Raw genomic sequence first — 18,422 nt, 5'->3', positions numbered from 1 at the left:
TATTTTATTAAGTTTAATAGGTACAATTCCATAAAAATAGAACCTTGAAGCTAGTTGCAATTGCGATTTGTGTCTTAAGTCTTGAGATGATCTACAGTGTGGATGTGAGTTCCAATTCTTTGAATTGGATTCTAATATAAGAATATCACCAGGATTATATCTGAACCATACAAATTGGCCATAGAGACCAGGGATCTAGTCTTATATGGTAATTCATAAATTCCAGTCTGCAGAAGGGTTATAGTTGAACCATGCAAACTAACCAAACAAACAAGGATCTGAATATAGTCTTTAATTTACATTTTTCTGGTAGTTTTTTTTTTTTAAGTGAGAGGAGGGGAGATAGAAAGACTCCCATATGCAACCCAACCAGGATCCACTGGCAACCCATGTCTGAAGCTAAAGCTCGAATCAGCCATGGTATTTTTAGCACCTGAGGCAGACATGCTTGGACCAGCTGAGCTATCCTCAGTGCCCAGGGCCAATGCTCAAACCATTGAGCCACTGGCTGCAGGAGGGGAAGAGAGAGAGAAAAGGAGAGGGCCAGGGAGAAAAGCAGATGGTCGCTTCTTCTGTGTTCCTTGAGGACCTGGGATGTCCATATGCCAGGCTGACGCTCTGTCCCCTGAGCCAACCAGCCAAGGCCACTATTAGATACTGTTGACTGAAAATATTATAGACTGATTTTACTGAAAGCTTTGTCTGATAAAAAAAATCTAGGATTTCTTTTTATTCCTAAACTCCCAAAACTTTATGCCTAGACTCCCAAGGCTCATTTTTACAAGTTTTAGATCCTTATACAGTTTGTATTTATACATATAAATATGTGTATATATAAAAACATTTCCTAATTTTAAAAAAAGCACCTAATTCTGAAATACTACTAGTTCATAAATATCTTAATGTGTTATGTCATAAGGAAAACATTGTTTAATTCTTGATTGATATTGCAGTATCTAAAACTTTTTTTACATAGATTGGTACTGTTTATGAAACACACCATACTGATCTTTAAGAAGTTTTGTTTTACCCCTGAAATAATTTGAGCTATTTAAGTTGATCAATCATATAATCCCTGTTGTGTTGTGTATTTCAGTATTGGATGGTTACGGTTATTACATCATTGCCTTACTCACATAAGTGATCTGGAAGGAATGATGGCAAGTGCAGCTGCACCTACTGCTAATCTGCTACAGACTTGTGCTGCTTTATTGATGTCCCCATACTGTGGAATGCATTCACCCAACATTGAGGTCGTGCTTGTAAAGATAGGCCTGCAGTCCACTAGAATTGGCCTGAAGCTCATAGATATTCTATTGAGAAATTGTGCAGCATCTGGCAGTGATCCTACAGGTGACCATTAACTTTGATGTTTTAATTTTTACTGTGTGATTTGTGATAAATTTATTTTCTACTTTTAGAGTTTGTTTTTTGTTAGAATTTATAGAAGAGTTTTGTTTTGTTTTGTTTTTTGTATTTTTCTGAAGCTGGAAACGGGAGAGACAGTCCGACAGACTCCCGCATGTGCCCGACCGGGATCCATCCGGCATGCCCACCAGGGGGCGACGCTCTGCCCACCAGGGGGCCATGCTCTGCCCCTCCAGGGCATAGCTCGTTGCGACCAGAGCCACTCTAGCGCCTGGGGCAGAGGCCAAGGAGCCATCCCCAGCGCCCGGGCCATCCTTGCTCCAGTGGAGCCTCGGCTGCGGGAGGGGAAGAGAAAGACAGAGAGGAAGGAGAGGGGGAGGGGTGGAGAAGCAGATGGGCGCCTCTCCTGTGTGCCCTGGCCGGGAATCGAACCCGGGACTTCCGCACGCCAGGCCGACGCTCTACCACTGAGCCAACTGGCCAGGGCCTAGAAGAGTTATTTTTTAAATGAATAATTTAGAATCAAACTGATGAAATCTTCTCATCTCATTTGCTTATGTAACATACTTTTTCTTTTGGTTCTTATTTTAAGATTTGAATAGTCCTTTACTTTTTGGAAGACTGAATGGGCTCTCTTCTGACTCTACTATAGATATTCTTTACCAGCTAGGAACAACTCAGGATCCTGGAACAAAAGACAGGTATATAATGATTTCATTTTTAAATTAAGGTCACACTAACATACAGTCACTGGTATTGAATATATTTGTAATACTTTCTCCTTAGATTTTTTGATAAAAGTTAACACTTAATTGTATCGTATATTTACCTGTATGCTTTATATGATTGTAATTTCTAGAGATTTTTGTGAACATTAAACATAAGTTTTCATATATACCATCCTACTTCTATTTCTTTTACCCAGAAGCAAACAATCTGATGGCTTAAAATAGAAAATTTTGAAAGAAAACAAAAAGAAATATAAATAGTATTTTAAGAACTTGGCAGTGAATCTTATCTATTTCTTAAATTTCAAAGCACTGTTGCTTCAAAAATTTTGCTCTCATTTAGTGGTCCCCAGATCCAGGGCATTGAGGGTAGTGTGGCACTTGAAAAAGTGTATCTGTCGGGGCGATATTTTGTTGTCAGAGTAAAGGAGGGTGGGTGGCTGCTGCTGGTATTTAATGGATGCGGGCCACCAGTATGAAACATGTTAACAGTGCTTGTGATTCTGCACAATGACCAATTAGCCCCAGATTACTGCTCTCTGTTGTGTGGATTTGTAATGAGAGAAAATTTAGAAGAGAGATTTTGTTAAGCACTATATCCCATAATTCTAGATATTTACTATATATGTTTTGTTATAAATTAGGTAAGAATTAGTCAATGTTTATTTGTTGAATTACAGTTGTTAACAAACATCTTCAGTTAAGATTGGTAATGTTAAACTAGAACTACTATCCCCTTGTTGCTTATATAATTTCTTTTCTCCTGTATTAAAATTAAAATTTTCAAGAACAATTAGTATATTCTCAAAAATACATTTCTTACATGCAGTGATGATGCTTATCCATATTAAATGTCAGTTGTGATATAACTGGTTATTTGAATTCATGTTCTTCTTTTAAGAATTCAGGCCTTGTTAAAGTGGGTCAGTGATTCTGCAAGAGTGGCTGCTATGAAGAGAAGTGGTGGGATGAGCTACATGTGCCCTAACTCTTCGGCCATAGAGTATGGTCTTCTGATGCCGTCTCCTTCTCACCTGCACTGTGTCGCGGCGATTCTGTGGCATAGTTATGAACTGCTTGTAGAGTATGATTTGCCAGCACTGCTGGACCGAGAGCTCTTTGAGTAAGTATGATTTGTGAAATGTTTTTTTTCACCCCAGTACTAGGTCGCTTCAGTTTTCACTTGAAACTGTATTTTATATGCTTATTGAGATGAATATAATACTTTTGAAGTAGTAGTTAAAAATATTCAGGCACAGACACACAAAAAATTATTCAAGCACAATTTTATAATAAGTCATTACAAAACTTAGTTTATCTTCATAGTTTAAGAAGATATGTTAGTGTCATTGCCTGTTTTCCAACCTGTAATTGAGATGTTTTATGTATAGTTTCTACACTTCAGAGTGTCCTGTTTGCGCATTTACCCATCGGATTCTTTTATCTTTCATGTGTAACTGTGGATGTAAAATATAGCTAGAAATTTTGAAAGACTTGCTACTTCAGACAGTTTTGACAATTGATAGTATTTACTACTTTTTAGACACGTGTTATGATTGTTCTTTTGTTAGTAGTTTCCTCTACCCACATTCCTTCACTATACTCAGCTAAAGCTTTGTTGAACATACTGCCCGATACCTGCTAAGTCTGTTGCAGAATATTTTATTTATTTCTGAAGTCTCGTGATTCATAAAAGGTTGCCCTCTTGTGTTTCAGTCTGTTATTGTCATATTTGCCCCTATCAGTTGGTATAATCCATGGCTTAGTGAAACTCACTAATAGTTTTTGATTTGCAAACATGAATTTAAGCCATTAATCATGTAGAATTCGAACTAAACATTTCCTTGGTTGAATTTTTCATTGTTTCTTTGTCACTTTTTTGACGTCACATAGAGACCTCAAACATTTTAATGTAGAAACATTTTAATTTAGATCTCTTGGTTTTCTGTACTTATTTTACACTTCTAATCTAACCTCTAATTTATTTAACAACTTAAATGTTTATCACAAGCTTTCTTCCTGAAATCTTACAAGGTAAACATTTATGTCAAATAAATTAGACAGTTTTCATCAGAGTATAGTTTGATCTGTAATAGAAATATTTGAAACAGTGTGTTTTTTCTAAAATATAAATATGTATGTATGTATATATACATACACATTCTTAACGTGGTATCTTTTATTCCTCTAGGTTACTTTTTAATTGGTCTATGTCTCTTCCCTGCAATATGGTTTTGAAGAAAGCTGTTGATAGTCTACTTTGTTCCATGTGCCACGTACATCCAAGTTATTTCTCTTTACTGATGGGCTGGATGGGAATTACGCCTCCTCCAATGCAGTGTCACCACAGACTGTCTATGACAGATGACAGCAAAAAGCAAGATCTTAGTTCGTCTTTAACAGATGACTCTAAAAACGCACAAGCACCTCTTGCACTAACTGAATCACATTTGGCAACCCTTGCTTCCTCTTCTCAGTCTCCAGAAGCTATTAAACAATTACTGGACTCAGGTTTGCCTTCTCTTCTTGTGAGGAGTCTGGCTAGTTTCTGCTTTAGCCACATTTCTTACTCAGAAAGTATTGCTCAGTCAATAGATGCTTCCCAGGACAAACTCAGGCGGCATCATGTTTCTCAGCAATGTAGTAAGATGCCTGTCACAGCAGACCTGGTTGCTCCTATTCTTAGGTTTTTGACAGAAGTTGGCAATAGCCACATTATGAAAGACTGGCTTGGGGGGTCTGAAGTCAATCCACTATGGACAGCACTTCTGTTTCTATTGTGTCACTCTGGGTCCGCTTCTGGAGGACATAATTTAGGTGCTCAGCAGACAAGTGCAAGATCGGCTTCTCTTTCTTCAGCCACTACAGCCGGACTGACTACCCAACAGAGGACGGCAATTGAGAATGCCACTGTTGCATTCTTCCTGCAGTGTATTTCATGCCACCCTAATAATCAGAAGCTGATGGCACAGGTAAAAATGGAAAACCTAGCTTATGTTTTAAGCATCTCATTGTCAAATGGTACTAGTGAAATTAGTTAAGAAAGGGGCATGTATTAAGACCAGGTGGTGATAAAGTTTGAGCTTTGGTATGTATAAGGGTATGAATTTAAAACATAATTGAAATATAGTACTGGTATCTCTTCTCTGCTCTCCGTAACTGTCACATGAATCATGTATTCTTTTTGATGAGATATTGGGAAAATTCATGGAAATTCTAGCTATAAACCATACACTCCTTTTTTAAAACTCCCCCAAATAAAAAGAACAAACCCCCAAGAAGAACTTCAGCTGCTAGAACAGGATTTACCACTTGAAGGTGGTCATTGAGTGCCTCATTTTCATTGCTGCTAGTGTTGGTTTGCTTCTAATGAAGAAGATACTACATAGGAGACTCCTGACAAATTACAGTAAAACAGTGGAAGATAATTCTTTTGAGTCTGTGGGGCCAAAATTGAAAGCTAGAATTTTTTTCAAGAGTAAATCTAGTTGCTTTTGCCTGATTCTGTTTCTTTCTAGTTGCTTCAACAAATTGTTTGATGTAAAGTGGGGTTAGTAATACCTCTCTCAAAGATTTTTATTTTTGAGAAGATTAAATGTTGTTATGTGTATAGGGTACCTAGCGTAGGGGCTGTCCAAGACATGTTTAACATCGATAAACATCAGCTTCCTTTCTTACCTTTTTTTTTTCTTCCTTTCTTACCTTTTTACTTGATAGTGCTTATTAAGGCCAAACTTTATTATTGTCTGGAACAGCGGTTTTCTTTTATTTAATTGTTTAGTTATTAAAATTGATTTTAGAGAGGGGGAGATAGGCAGTAAGGGGGGGAGAGAGGGAAGAGAGTGAGAAGTATCAGCTCATAGTGGTTTCATTTTAGTTGTTCAATGATTGCTTCTCATATGTTCCTTGAATGGGAATGGGGAGGCTGGGCGTGGCCTCAAGCTGGTCCAGTGACCCTTTGCTCAAGCCAGTGACCTTAGGATCATGTTAGTGATCCTGTGCTCAATCCAGCAACCCCACTCTGTAGCTGGCATGCTTATGCTCAAGCTGGTGACGTTTAGGTTTTGAACTGGGGACCTTGGCATTGCAGGTCAATGCTTGATTCACTGTGACATTGGCGTTCAGGCTGGAACAATAATTTTCAACCTGTGTATGCTGGAATTTTTAAAACATGCAATACCTGTTTAGTCAGGATCACTGACCTCTTTTTCTCTAGATTTTGGAATTAAAAATTGACAACAGCCAACAAAGCAAAGCTGTACTGTATGAATGCCCTGTCTTGAACCATAAATATATAGGTCTGATTATATAGTTGCATCTTATTGGTCATGTTGCATAATGAGGTCACATCTGATTGGTTAATTCTTGGTTCCAGAAATTATTATGTACATAAAATGTAGGCATCTGATTTTTTTTAAAGTCACTTTGGAGGCCGGTTGGCTCAGCGGTGGAGCGTCGGCCTGGCGTGTGGGGGACCCGGGTTCGATTCCCGGCCAGGGCACATAGGAGAGGCGCCCATTTGCTAATCCACCCCCACCCCTCCTTCCTCTCTATCTCTCTCTTCCCCTCCCACAGCCAAGGCTCCATTGAAGCAAAGATGGCCTGGGCGCTGGGGATGGCTCCTTGGCCTCTGCCCCAGGTGCTAGAGTGGCTCTGGTCGCAGCAGAGCTATGCCCCGGAGGGGCAGAGCATCACCCCCTGGTGGGCGTGCTGGGTGGATCCCGGTCGGGCGCATGCAGGAGTCTGACTGTCTTCCCGTTTCCAGCTTCAGAAAATTTAAGATTTATTTAAAAATTAAAAAAAAAAGTCACTTTGAACAAAAAAGGTGTAGATAATTACTAGTTTTGTGTGTTTTTTTTTGTAAATCACAATTGTACCTTATTTTGGTCGTATTTGTGAAAAGTATCTTTTGGTGTACTGCAGAATTTTAGTTTATTTGTGCCATGAGATGAAAAAGGTTGAAAATCACTTATCTAGAAGGATAGCCATCAAAATGATAAAAAAAACTGAATGATATAACTTTATTAAGAAGAGCAAGAAACTTTATTATCTAAAGTAATTATTGGGAAACTAGATCTGCTTAATATGCCTAATTAAAAGGAAATTCTTTAATTACCGTTGTTAAAAACCAAGGCCATGAATGTGGTATTTGAGAATTTGGTTTGTGCCTTTGGATAGCATGAAACTTTATGTCCCATTGCTTTCTGGCCTAATTATCATCTCTCAGGTTCTTGCTAAAGCTGGGTTCTATATTTGTAATATGTTTTTCATATCTTGTATTACAACCATATTGATACTGACTAAAGTTAAAAGGAAGTCATTCTTTGTATTTATTATTTGAAAACTCTATAGTAGTAATATCTCTTATCCACAGAAATTTTTGTTTTACTTTAACTTCTTATCTAACTTCTGTATTCATATATTTTAAGATAAAATAATCTAGTTTTTTATTGCTGATTTGATATATTCAAATATACTTGTTAATTCACATTCTTATTTTCCATTTAAAATACAAAGCTGCAAATAAATACCAAGTTTAGCTTTAAATCTCTTTTGCCTTGCCAGGTTCTCTGTGAACTATTTCAGACATCTCCTCAAAGAGGGAACCTTCCTACATCGGGGAACATTTCAGGGTTTGTACGTAGATTATTTTTGCAGTTGATGCTAGAAGATGAGAAAGTGACAATGTTTCTTCAGTCTCCCTGTCCAGTGAGTATTTAATGGTTAAATGAATTTTTTTTTCCTGTTTTTTCTTCTTTTCCAAGTGAGAGGAGGGGAGATAGAGAGACAGACTTTTGTATACATCCCACCCAGCAACCCCCATCTGGGCTGATGCTCTGCCCACCTGGGGCCATATTCGCAGCTGAACTATTTTTAGCTCTTTATTGGAGGCTCCATGGAGCCATCTTCTGTGCCTGGTGCTGATGCATTCAAACCAGTTGAGTCATGGCTACAGGAGGGAAAAAGAGAGAGAGAGAGAAGGGAAAGGGGGAGGGATGGAGAAGCAGATGGTCGCTTTTCCTGTGTGCTTTGACTGGGGATTGAACCCAGGTCATCTACATGTCAGGCCGACTCTCTACCACTGAGCAAAACTGCCAGGACTAATTAAATGAAATTGTAATGATATCTGTTTGTAAAGATACTTTATAATTTCACATCAGAGTTTGCAGTTATCTCTATGTTCTAATTTCTAATAAAGCAAGGTGAAAATAGAATTTAAAAATCTCTTTCAGATAACCCTCTTTGCCTAGAATAACCTAATTATGCATTACCTTGAATAGTATAATTTGATTTGGGAAATAGTAACATAATTAGGTATGGTAGGACCAACAATTCACATGGCAAATAAATGTGCCACATTTAAAGAAATACATAAAACAAGCTCTTTATATTTTGTTTGAGTTGTCGAATTTTTTATACTTTTGAAATTGTTTCATGATATGTATTTCAAAAAATCACATCTTGATTTCTTTTGAATTCATTTTCAGCTGTACAAAGGTAGAATCAATGCTACTAGCCATGTCATCCAGCATCCAATGTATGGAGCAGGCCACAAGTTCCGTACACTTCATTTGCCAGTCTCTACAACATTGTCAGAAGTCCTTGACAGAGTGTCAGGCAAGTCAGATTTAAGTATTAATTTTTCTTTAACTTTATGATCGATGTATTTGGAATTTTACTACTTTTATCACTGTTTATTTTACTGCATTCATTCACTCAGCAACCATTTAATGGCTAGTAAAGGTCAAGATATCTTCACACTGTGAGGCATGAGTAAGTAGCTGATGAAGACAAAATGTAAAATAGATTTCCGCATCTCTATTTCTTTTGGTGTTGCGTGTCATGTGTAGTAATGAAAGAATAAGTAGTTGGATATGTAGACAAGCTATGCGAAGCCATTGATAGAATTTTCTTACAATAAACCACCTGGCTGAATTCCAGAGTATTAGCTTGGATGACAGTGATAAACATTTATTAAATCTAGGGAATAAGTATGTTCAGATGATGAAAATAAGTAGGTAGAATTGATTGGTGACCTGTTGTCAGTGGAAAAGCAGAGAGAACTTTCCCCTTTGTTTTCTTACCTGTATTTCGAAAGCTCTCACATGATACCTTTGTATATCATTTATTAACATCCTAAAAACATATGCAAATTGACTGTGGATGGTTTGAGTTTATTGCCTCTCAGAAGCCCTAATCAGTGAATGAATTTTTTGAATATCTGCTATTTGTAAGCACAATAGTTTGTAGTGGAGATATACAGTAGTGGCCAAGATACATATTCAGCCTTTCGAAGTATTTAGGATCTTATGTATGTTGTCAGATTTAAAAACAAGCTGGAAAGTTATCTGTTTACATTTTAATGTAATACAAGTATATTTCTGTACATGAACATGCCTAAGTTTTAAGCAACACTTATAATTGAAATCAGCAATATCTCATTAAAAAGCTGGTGATGTCTAGAGTTCAGTTGTAAATACAAATCTAAGCTTAAAATAAAAGACTGGATTGAAGACACTGGGAGTTGTTAACCATATAAAAATGGTAAGTTAAACTATATGAATGTATATAATCACCATAAGAAAATAAGATAGAAAAGATTATTTTTCAGTTTTACCGCATCTAATACAAGTATGTGCATAAAAGTTATAACTCTTCTAAAAATTTTTTACCTTTTATCTTTTTACAAGTTACACAATAAAATGGTAGAATACTATACAGATGTATAAGTACAATTTTTTTTCTTACTTGAAAATGTCTACTTTTTCTGTTACATCTACTTCTCTGAAAATTAGATTCTTTCAAACTTTTATCTGACAGAGCCCTGAAATTGTCCTTTCTATAATGAAGAAAAAAAATGAGAAATTAGTTAATTAAATGAAGGAAGGAAATGGGGAATAGTATCAAAATTTAAATATTGGGATTTTATATATTAATTTGATAATGAAGGATAGATATATTGCAAAGTAATTGGAAATTTAAGGTTTTTTGTTTATCTTTGCTATAAAAGAAGGCTATTTTCTATAATGTCATATTCTCTGATTTAGTTTACAGATAAGTTCCCTTTATTACCTAAAATTAAAAAAAAAATAAACTGTTTGCTTTGGAAGATCACTATATCCTAGTAAAAAGTCCAACAGAGTCATCTTGAGAAAACGTTTTTTAAAATGTTGAAGTTAAAATGTTGGATGATTTATATTGCTTACTGTGATCTTTTCTCCTTGGCATTGTGCCTTCCAAACTGCAGCCAAGTGCCTTTGTCCTCCTGGTGTCCCAGCTCTGCATCCTCTCCTTCGGTAACACCTGGGCTGTGCTGAGCTGTGGCCTGGGAATCTCTCCAGGCAGTAAGCTGAAACAACCCTGGGGCTCACCTCATATGGTTTCACTCACTCGGTATCACTGTCCTGCCTTCCTGATTCCCAGTGTCTGAAAACTATTATTTCATATATTTTCTTAATTTCTAGTTATTTCATATGGGGGAGCAAATCTTGTCTTTGTTAATTTATCTTGACCAAAGTAGAAATACAAAGCAGAATAATTTTAAACAAGAAGTTGAGAAAACCTTTTCTAAGTGATATCTTTTTCTTCTCTTTCTTTTTTTTTAATCAGTGAGAGGAGGGGAGGCAGAGACAGACTCCTGAATGCATCCTGACCGGGATCCACCCAGCAAGCCAACTAGGGGGTGGTGCTCTGCCCATCTGGGGCTTTGCTTCATTGCTCAGCAACTGAGCTCTTTTTAGTGCCTGAGGCAGAGGCCATGGAGCCATCCTTAGTGCCTGGGGCCAGTTTGCTCCAACTGAGCCATGACTGCAGGAGAGGGGGAGAGAAAGAGAGAGAGAGAGAGAGAGAGAGAGAGAGAGAGAGAGAAGTGAGAGGTCAGAGGGGGAGGGGTGGAAAAGCAGATGGTCACTTCTCCTATGTACCCTGCCTGGGAATCGAACCCAGGACATCTACACACCAGGCCGACCAGGGCTGATATTTTTTTTGTTTGAATGGTATAACACTAAATGCAATATATTCTTATCCCCTCATGATCCTTTCATGTTTTTCTACCTGATTATACTGTGAGTTAATTGTGTGAGTTTTTTATTGCTTAAATATTTTACTCTCTTATGTTACTATTTTTGCCATTTTGAATTCCTTAGTTGTTTTTGTATGAAAGTAAAGTGTATTGACTTACTATGTATGTATTATTTATAGTGTTTATACATTTTTTTAATTTCACAAAAGCAGGACCTGTGTAAGGACAAGCTGCAGTTAGGAAGAATCTAAAAATTGAGACCACTGGGACATATTCAAATACTTTTAAAAAACTTTAAAATAGGGGGATGATACAAAAGATGCTGTTTTATCATGATTATTTTACCTTTCTAATCATTTAATAAATCATTGTATCATAATTGTGTTAAGTTAGAAAAGTAAAAAGAAATTATGTTAATTATATCCACTTAGTGAAAACATTTTTAATATTAGGAAAGTTCACCAAGCTTTTTGGATTTCTTAAAGGCTAAATAAATAAGATCATCATATCATTTCCATCTTTTTCATGATTTTCAACAGCATGCCATATTCCAAAGTAATGAAAAGAAAAATACTCAGTAATAACTATGAAAGTATTAGATTTCATTTTTAAAACACTGGTAAAACATTATGTAAGATTTCTAACTAAATAAAATAGCAAAACAATCTGTTAATGAAATTTTGTTTTTATACTGCATTTATAGAATATCTAGAAGTCTAATGTAACACTTTAGGATGAATCCTGAGCTTGAATACCTTAGTAGCCTTTTCTAGGTTTTCTGTAACTTTGCTAAGGCTAAGACTTCTTTATTTTGAAAACAATCTTCTTGATATGCATGTTGTAAGGAACAAGGTAGATTTAGGTGGCAAGCAGATTGAATTATACCTAAAATACAGCTAATTTTCATAGTAATGGTTTTTCTTGCCTCTAGAAGTAATATGTAATACTTTGTAATATGTAATATTTTCTGGAGATTGGGTTTTAAGTATGCTGGCTTAAGAACAATGGTGGTTCTCTTTCACTGATATCAGACTTTGCCTCAATATTTCTTCATACTAATCCATTTACCTATACATAGTGATAGTGTAAACTTTTATCTTCCTTTGAGATATTTGTCAGTTCCCTTATTAATGACTTTGAAAAGCAATGTATTTTACATAGTATTTTCTCACAGATACACCAAGTATCACCGCTAAACTAATTAGTGAACAAAAAGATGACAAAGAAAAGAAAAACCATGAAGAGAAAGAAAAAGTTAAGGCAGAAAACGGTTTTCAGGACAATTATAGTGTTGTTGTTGCTTCAGGTATGCTTTCTGTTTTTTATAAACTTTGTTTGGGTTTCTATACAGTGTAACAGTTTATATTTACTGGAACTTCATGTAATAAAAAGTGTTAATGCAGAAAAGCTCACTTATAATGATGTCTTAGTACTAAATATAAAACTATTTCACCAGAAATACGTTACTCTTTGGTAGTGGAATTATTAAACTTATTTTATGTCCAAAGCTTATAATATGTCATCAGATATTGAACATGTGTGAGTAGTTTAGATATTCAACTTGACAGTGTACCGAGAATTATACTCTAACAAATCTATGTCTTAAGAAATTTTTATATAACCTCCCTGTTTTAAAAAAAGCAAAAGCAAGGTGAAAAGTATTCATCAGTTTTTCATTTATGATGTGTTCATTTCTTACATAAAAGTAGAAAATAAAAATAATTGAAAGAAGTTGGTTGAAAAAAATGAGTTTTTCTATTATGTACAGGAAGAAAAAATGACCAAAATAAGTGGTAATTTGGGAGGATATATTCTTTAACATAGGTGTGATGATTTTAGTTAAGAGAGAAGCTCAGCTTAGAGTACCTACTTGTCAAATAGTAGACCTGTGTGTTGGTTTAATCTAGTCTGTCAGAGAAAAATTAAGAACACAAGATTTTCTACACATATTTTCACAAAACTACTTTCTAGTAAATGGACGGTCATCTGTATCTCATAGAATACAGTAGCTGACAGTATTTTTTACTTTCCTAGAAAATAGCTACAAATGCAGCCAGTATTATTTGTGGAGTCTCTTGAAGGACAAATAGAATAGGGTGATCAGATTTTAGATTAAAAGAAACATTTCTTTTGGCGTTGGTTAGGAATATGGTTCTTTATTAAAATATCATAGAAATACACTTTTACTTCATTAGTGTGTTGGCTCTATAGAATCGTACTGGTTCTTTACTTTTAGGACTGAAATCCCAGTCAAAGCGTGCTGTGTCAGCTACACCACCGCGGCCCCCGTCCAGGAGAGGGAGGACAGTGTCTGATAAGATAGGAGGTGCTTCCTCAGCAGCAGAGACTGCCAGCAAAATCATCACTGTCCCAGTGTTTCACCTGTTCCACAAGCTCTTGGCAGGTAATGTTCACAATGATAAAACATGTAAGAAATTTTGGTAATCTTACAACTATACAAATCAGGTGTGTAATCACCAGAATCATGTTTAATCAGATGCTATTGATGAGATAAATGAATTACCAACTTTGTCCATGCACTTCCAAGAGAAGTGAGAGCAAAAAAGAAAGTAGCCTATTTCATATCCTTTTAAACACTATAATGTTGCCTATTATGGTTTACTAGTTTCCTAAATGTTGCTGTCACTGTACAATAAAATACACAGTAAGATAAATGGTTTAGAGAGTTCACAGTGATAGAGGAAAAATTGTGAGGCAAATTTTAAATAATTAGTCTGGCTGTAAAACTCTTAGATGTGTCACTAATAATTAAGCAATATTTTTCCCAGCTAAACATGTTCTTTGACCAATATACTTTTAGTCGATCAAGGTGATAGCCATTTTATCTCCATTTTTGCTACTGTATCGTTACAGTCAAATTTCCAACTAACTTTGAATGGGTTTTCCTTCTTAACTTTACATAGTTGATTTATAGCAGAGGTTAACAAACTATGACTGGTAGACCGGATGCCTCTTTTTATAAAAAAAAAGTCTTATTGAAATACAGCTAATCTCATTTATGTATTGTCCGTAGCTGTTTTCATGATACAGTGCAAAAGTTAGTAGTTGCAGCAGTTTGTAAAGCTTCCATAGATTGAAATAGTTATTATATACTGCTCACAAAAATTAGGGCATATTTCAAAACGAACATGAAGCTATAAAATATCCCCTAATTTTTGTGAGCAGTATATCTGGCCTTTTATAGATTTGTCAACCACAGAGTTACAGGAATGTCTCTTTGTCTCTATTTGCAGTGGCTCAGAACGTCTTGGTGGGATTGTTTAGTGACTAATGAACACTTTCTACAGACATTATTTGTTGTTCACATGTGTCAAATAGATTTTAATTTTTGTAAATTTTCTATGGATTGTCTGAATTTGGTGTCAGAATCTCACTCCTACCTATAATTTAGTAAAATAAGTAACTGAGTAAGTTAAATCAGGTCAGTGTCTCTCTCTTGGATTCCAGGTTTAACTTAGTTCTGTCACTTCTAGGCCAGCCATTGCCTGCTGAAATGACGCTTGCTCAACTTTTAACTCTCCTGTATGACCGAAAACTTCCTCAAGGTTACCGCTCAATAGATCTGACTGTTAAATTGGGATCAAGAGTTATCACAGACCCAAGTCTATCAAAAACAGATTCTTTTAAAAGACTACACCCTGAAAAAGGTATATAATCAGATCATATTCTTTTAAAAGTACAGTCTATAATCTGAGGAGGCAAGCATTTCTATAGCTATTGACTTATTTTCTTTTTTATTTCTTGTATCAACTTAACATAAAGGTATTTTTCTTTATGAATGAGTTATTTGTAAATATAAAAAATTGTCGCTATTTTCATTAGAAATTAATCTTAACTCTTCTTATAGTATCACATGTTATAGGCACATGTACTTTAATTTCTAACATTTCTGCATGAGTCATGTGAATTATCATTTTTATAATCAAAGTGAGAATCTCAATTCAGGATTTTCAATTTACTGATAATTTATATAAAGTGGTGTTCAGTTGTGGGATTCAAATAATTTAACAACCAGTTCTCTGCCCTAATGACTATTGAAAGTATAAACAGTATACTGAAAGGTAGTTTATTATTTTATGTATTTAATGCTTAAATAAGAATATTAAAAGAGGTGCACAGAACTAGGTTATAAGAAAGTTTTAAAATATTAATGAAAAAATATTAAATAATACCTTACAAAATAGAGTAAAACTATTATTGAAGATATTTTCATATTGCTTCTTTTTTTTTTTTTAATGTGCCTTGACCACGGGCCTTCAGCAGACAAAGTAACCCCTTGCTTGAGCCAGCGATGTTGGGCTCAAGCTGGTGAGCTTTTTGCTCAAACCAGATGAGCCCTCGCTCAAGCTGGCGACCTCGGGGTCTCGAACCTGGGTCTTCTGCATCCCAGTCCGACGCTCTATCCACTGCGCCACCGCCTGGTCAGGCCATATTGCTTCTTTATTGGCGTCCTCACAATTTTTTTTCACCTATGGACGGAATGAACATTACTGAAGGCACTTAGAATACGCTGTTGCACAAATGAATGTTAAAAAAGAGGAAGGAGTGTACATTTGTGATTTCCACATTGCATAGCTGCCCAGGTGCCCACCTTAAAGAGCAGCCTGATTACAAGTGCCATTTTAACAACCGGTTCAACAAAAAATTAGGTTATCAGTTCTGCCCAACCAGTGCAAACTAACTGAATCCCACCAATGGGATTTTATGCTCAAATATTTTTTCCCTCAGAACAGAATTGGGATCATACATTTTCTTACAACTTTATTTTTACTTATTTTTCATTAATAAATGTGCATCTTTATTGCCTTTTAAAAATATGAATAGAAAAAAATTGAGTTTTACTGCATTATTCAGAAATTCTGATTGTTTCCCATTTTTTACTGATATAAATGCTATTTAAGCAGCGGTTTTCATAGTATGCCTATGGTGTCATCTTATTTTAACTTTAGTTTTTCTCTTGATTAAAGTTTAATATTTAATTAATACTGGCCGTTTGTATTCTTTAGTAAATTTTAGTACGTTTCCTTTGCCCAGGATTATTTGTCTCAATGTTTATGTGGTCTGATTATTGTGAGCATACCAACCTTTTGGTTTTTTAGTTGTGAATGATCCCAACCTAAATTAGTATAGTGTAATTTTTAGTTTTCTGTAAGTTTTTATCTTTAGTTTTTCCTTAGATGCTTTAGAGCCTAACATGTGCATGCATTATTATTTGCTGTGAGTCTCTGAGGATTTACTTAATTTCACATAGAATGTAACTAGCGACTATTCCTTAAAGGACTATTCTCAAACTTGAGTATGGTTGTACATTACCTACATATCCTTAACATGCAGATTCTTATTCAGTAGGTCTCAGGTCAGTCCAGAGAGTCTTACTTTGAACAGCTTTCAGGTGATGCCAGTCGTATTGGTACCTGGACCATACTTTGAGTAGTAGCAAGACTATAGAAGGCCAACCCAGAAGTCATTTAAACATTTTTTAGCAATCTAGCTTTAACATAGCTATATCTGAATAACTTAAGATATTTATTTATGCTCTTTTGTTGATGACAATATCTGTTTTATAAATGAAGGAGTACTATAAAAACAGATTATTTCTTTTTAAAAATCTCTTATTCTAGATCATGGAGATTTACTTGGTAGCTGTCCAGAAGATGAGGCTCTCACTCCAAGTGATGAATGTATGGATGGGATATTGGATGAGTCTTTACTTGAAACTTGTCCCATTCAGTCACCATTACAAGTTTTTGCAGGAATGGGTGGACTGGCTCTTATTGCAGAGAGACTACCCATGCTATATCCAGAAGTAATTCAACAGGTAAGATAAGATTCCAAAATGAATATATCGTTCTGTGTCAGGCCCTTTGTTCTTTTGTTTGTTTTTTCACTTACAGTTTTCCTTTCAGTTTTATTGAGAAATATTTTGTTTTTTAACTTTATTATATTAATCTTTGGAAGTACCCTTTCACTTAGTCTTTGAGTATTGTGTAAATGTGTGTGTGTGAATTAGTTGATATTGAAGGAATGTTGAAGACTGAGCATCTTTGCCAACCTTGTTACACTGTTGCATTTACCTTGATTTTATGCTTGTCACACTAATGTTTTTGGTTCTGTGCTTCTTTAGATGTGATATTAACTTGTGGGTATTACTGTCAATGGGAGAGTAAAATTGTAGTGTATACTTCTGTCTAAATACATTGTCTTTTTTTGCTTAACTTTTATTTTTCTTTTAGGTGTTGTTTCTGTATTAGTTAATAAAACATTATTTTAACCTCCTTACCTATTTATTAATATTACTGTTATTTTTTTTATGAATGGGGGGGCATGTGGTACATGGAGAGTTGTAAATACAAAGCTCTTTCTTTGTTGAATAAGGTGGGGAATGTATTCTCTAATTTCTTGAATGTAGGATATTCTGTGTACCTGCATCAGTTTGCTATGACAAAGTACAACAAATTGGGTGGCTTATAACAGAATTTTCTCTTACAGTTTAAGAAGCTGTAAGTATAAAACCAGGTAATAACAGCCATGTTCTCTATGATGGCTCCTGAAGAGAATCCTTTCTTGGCTCTTCATAGGCTCTGGTGATTGCCAAAATGGCATTCACTGACTTATAGCTGCATCACTCCAATTTCTGTCTACATTTTCACATGGCCAGATGTGTATCTTGCTCTCCTCAGGACACCAGTCACTGGATTTAGGATCTACCCTAGTCCAGTATGACCTCATTTTAACTTGGTTACATCTGAAAGATTCACTGTCTGATTAAGGTCACATTCTCAGGCCCTGGACTCCATGGAGATATTCTAGGATTGGGATGGGGAATATACAAGATCAGCCTAGATACAGAACCCTGCTTTAAGGGGATCCAACTGACCAAGTCTGATTCTACTTGGTCATTAATTAAAAGAAGAGAGTATTAAAACCTATAGAATAACATTAGAATCTAGACTAGTTTGTATAAATTGATAAATGAATAACTAAATAAATAATGGGAAAGAAGGGAATATTTACAGTTAAGTGCCAGCTAATAAATGAAGAAGGAATAATAGAATTAGCTTCACCATTTGGCAACTAGCATAATGATTATTGTTTTAGGCAAGAATTATAAAAATACTAGTTGTAATGGATCAAAGTTTGGTGTGAAACAAGATGTTTATTATATAGTCTCAAAAGAATCTTTTTAATTACAAAGGATGAAAAATAGTAAGTTTAAACTAGAGATACTTAGCAGACATCATCATAGTCCTGATATCATATAATTTCTATGTTTGGAAGCTTTT

General features: G+C 35.4%; 1 protein-coding gene across 10 annotated transcripts in view; it reads left to right on the top strand.

The window, feature by feature from the left end:
- BIRC6 (baculoviral IAP repeat containing 6) overlaps positions 1–18,422 on the top strand; it is a 238,151-nt gene that overhangs the window by 158,639 nt on the left and 61,090 nt on the right. For all 10 annotated transcript variants that reach the window (XR_010750445.1, XM_066378557.1, XM_066378563.1 and 7 more), the window contains exons 52-61: positions 1,097–1,353; positions 1,961–2,069; positions 2,998–3,219; positions 4,288–5,068; positions 7,662–7,805; positions 8,585–8,714; positions 12,293–12,424; positions 13,355–13,522; positions 14,613–14,786; positions 16,761–16,957. Coding sequence is in view for 9 of the 10 variants with exons in the window: in XM_066378557.1 (XP_066234654.1) it covers positions 1,097–1,353; positions 1,961–2,069; positions 2,998–3,219; positions 4,288–5,068; positions 7,662–7,805; positions 8,585–8,714; positions 12,293–12,424; positions 13,355–13,522; positions 14,613–14,786; positions 16,761–16,957 (2,314 nt within the window). In the remaining variant the exon portion in view is untranslated. The remainder of the gene's footprint in view (positions 1–1,096; positions 1,354–1,960; positions 2,070–2,997; positions 3,220–4,287; positions 5,069–7,661; positions 7,806–8,584; positions 8,715–12,292; positions 12,425–13,354; positions 13,523–14,612; positions 14,787–16,760; positions 16,958–18,422) is intronic.

This window comes from Saccopteryx leptura, chromosome 3 (assembly GCF_036850995.1).
Source record: "Saccopteryx leptura isolate mSacLep1 chromosome 3, mSacLep1_pri_phased_curated, whole genome shotgun sequence".
NCBI lineage: Eukaryota > Metazoa > Chordata > Mammalia > Chiroptera > Emballonuridae > Saccopteryx > Saccopteryx leptura.
This window is presented reverse-complemented; position numbering and strand designations above follow the sequence as displayed.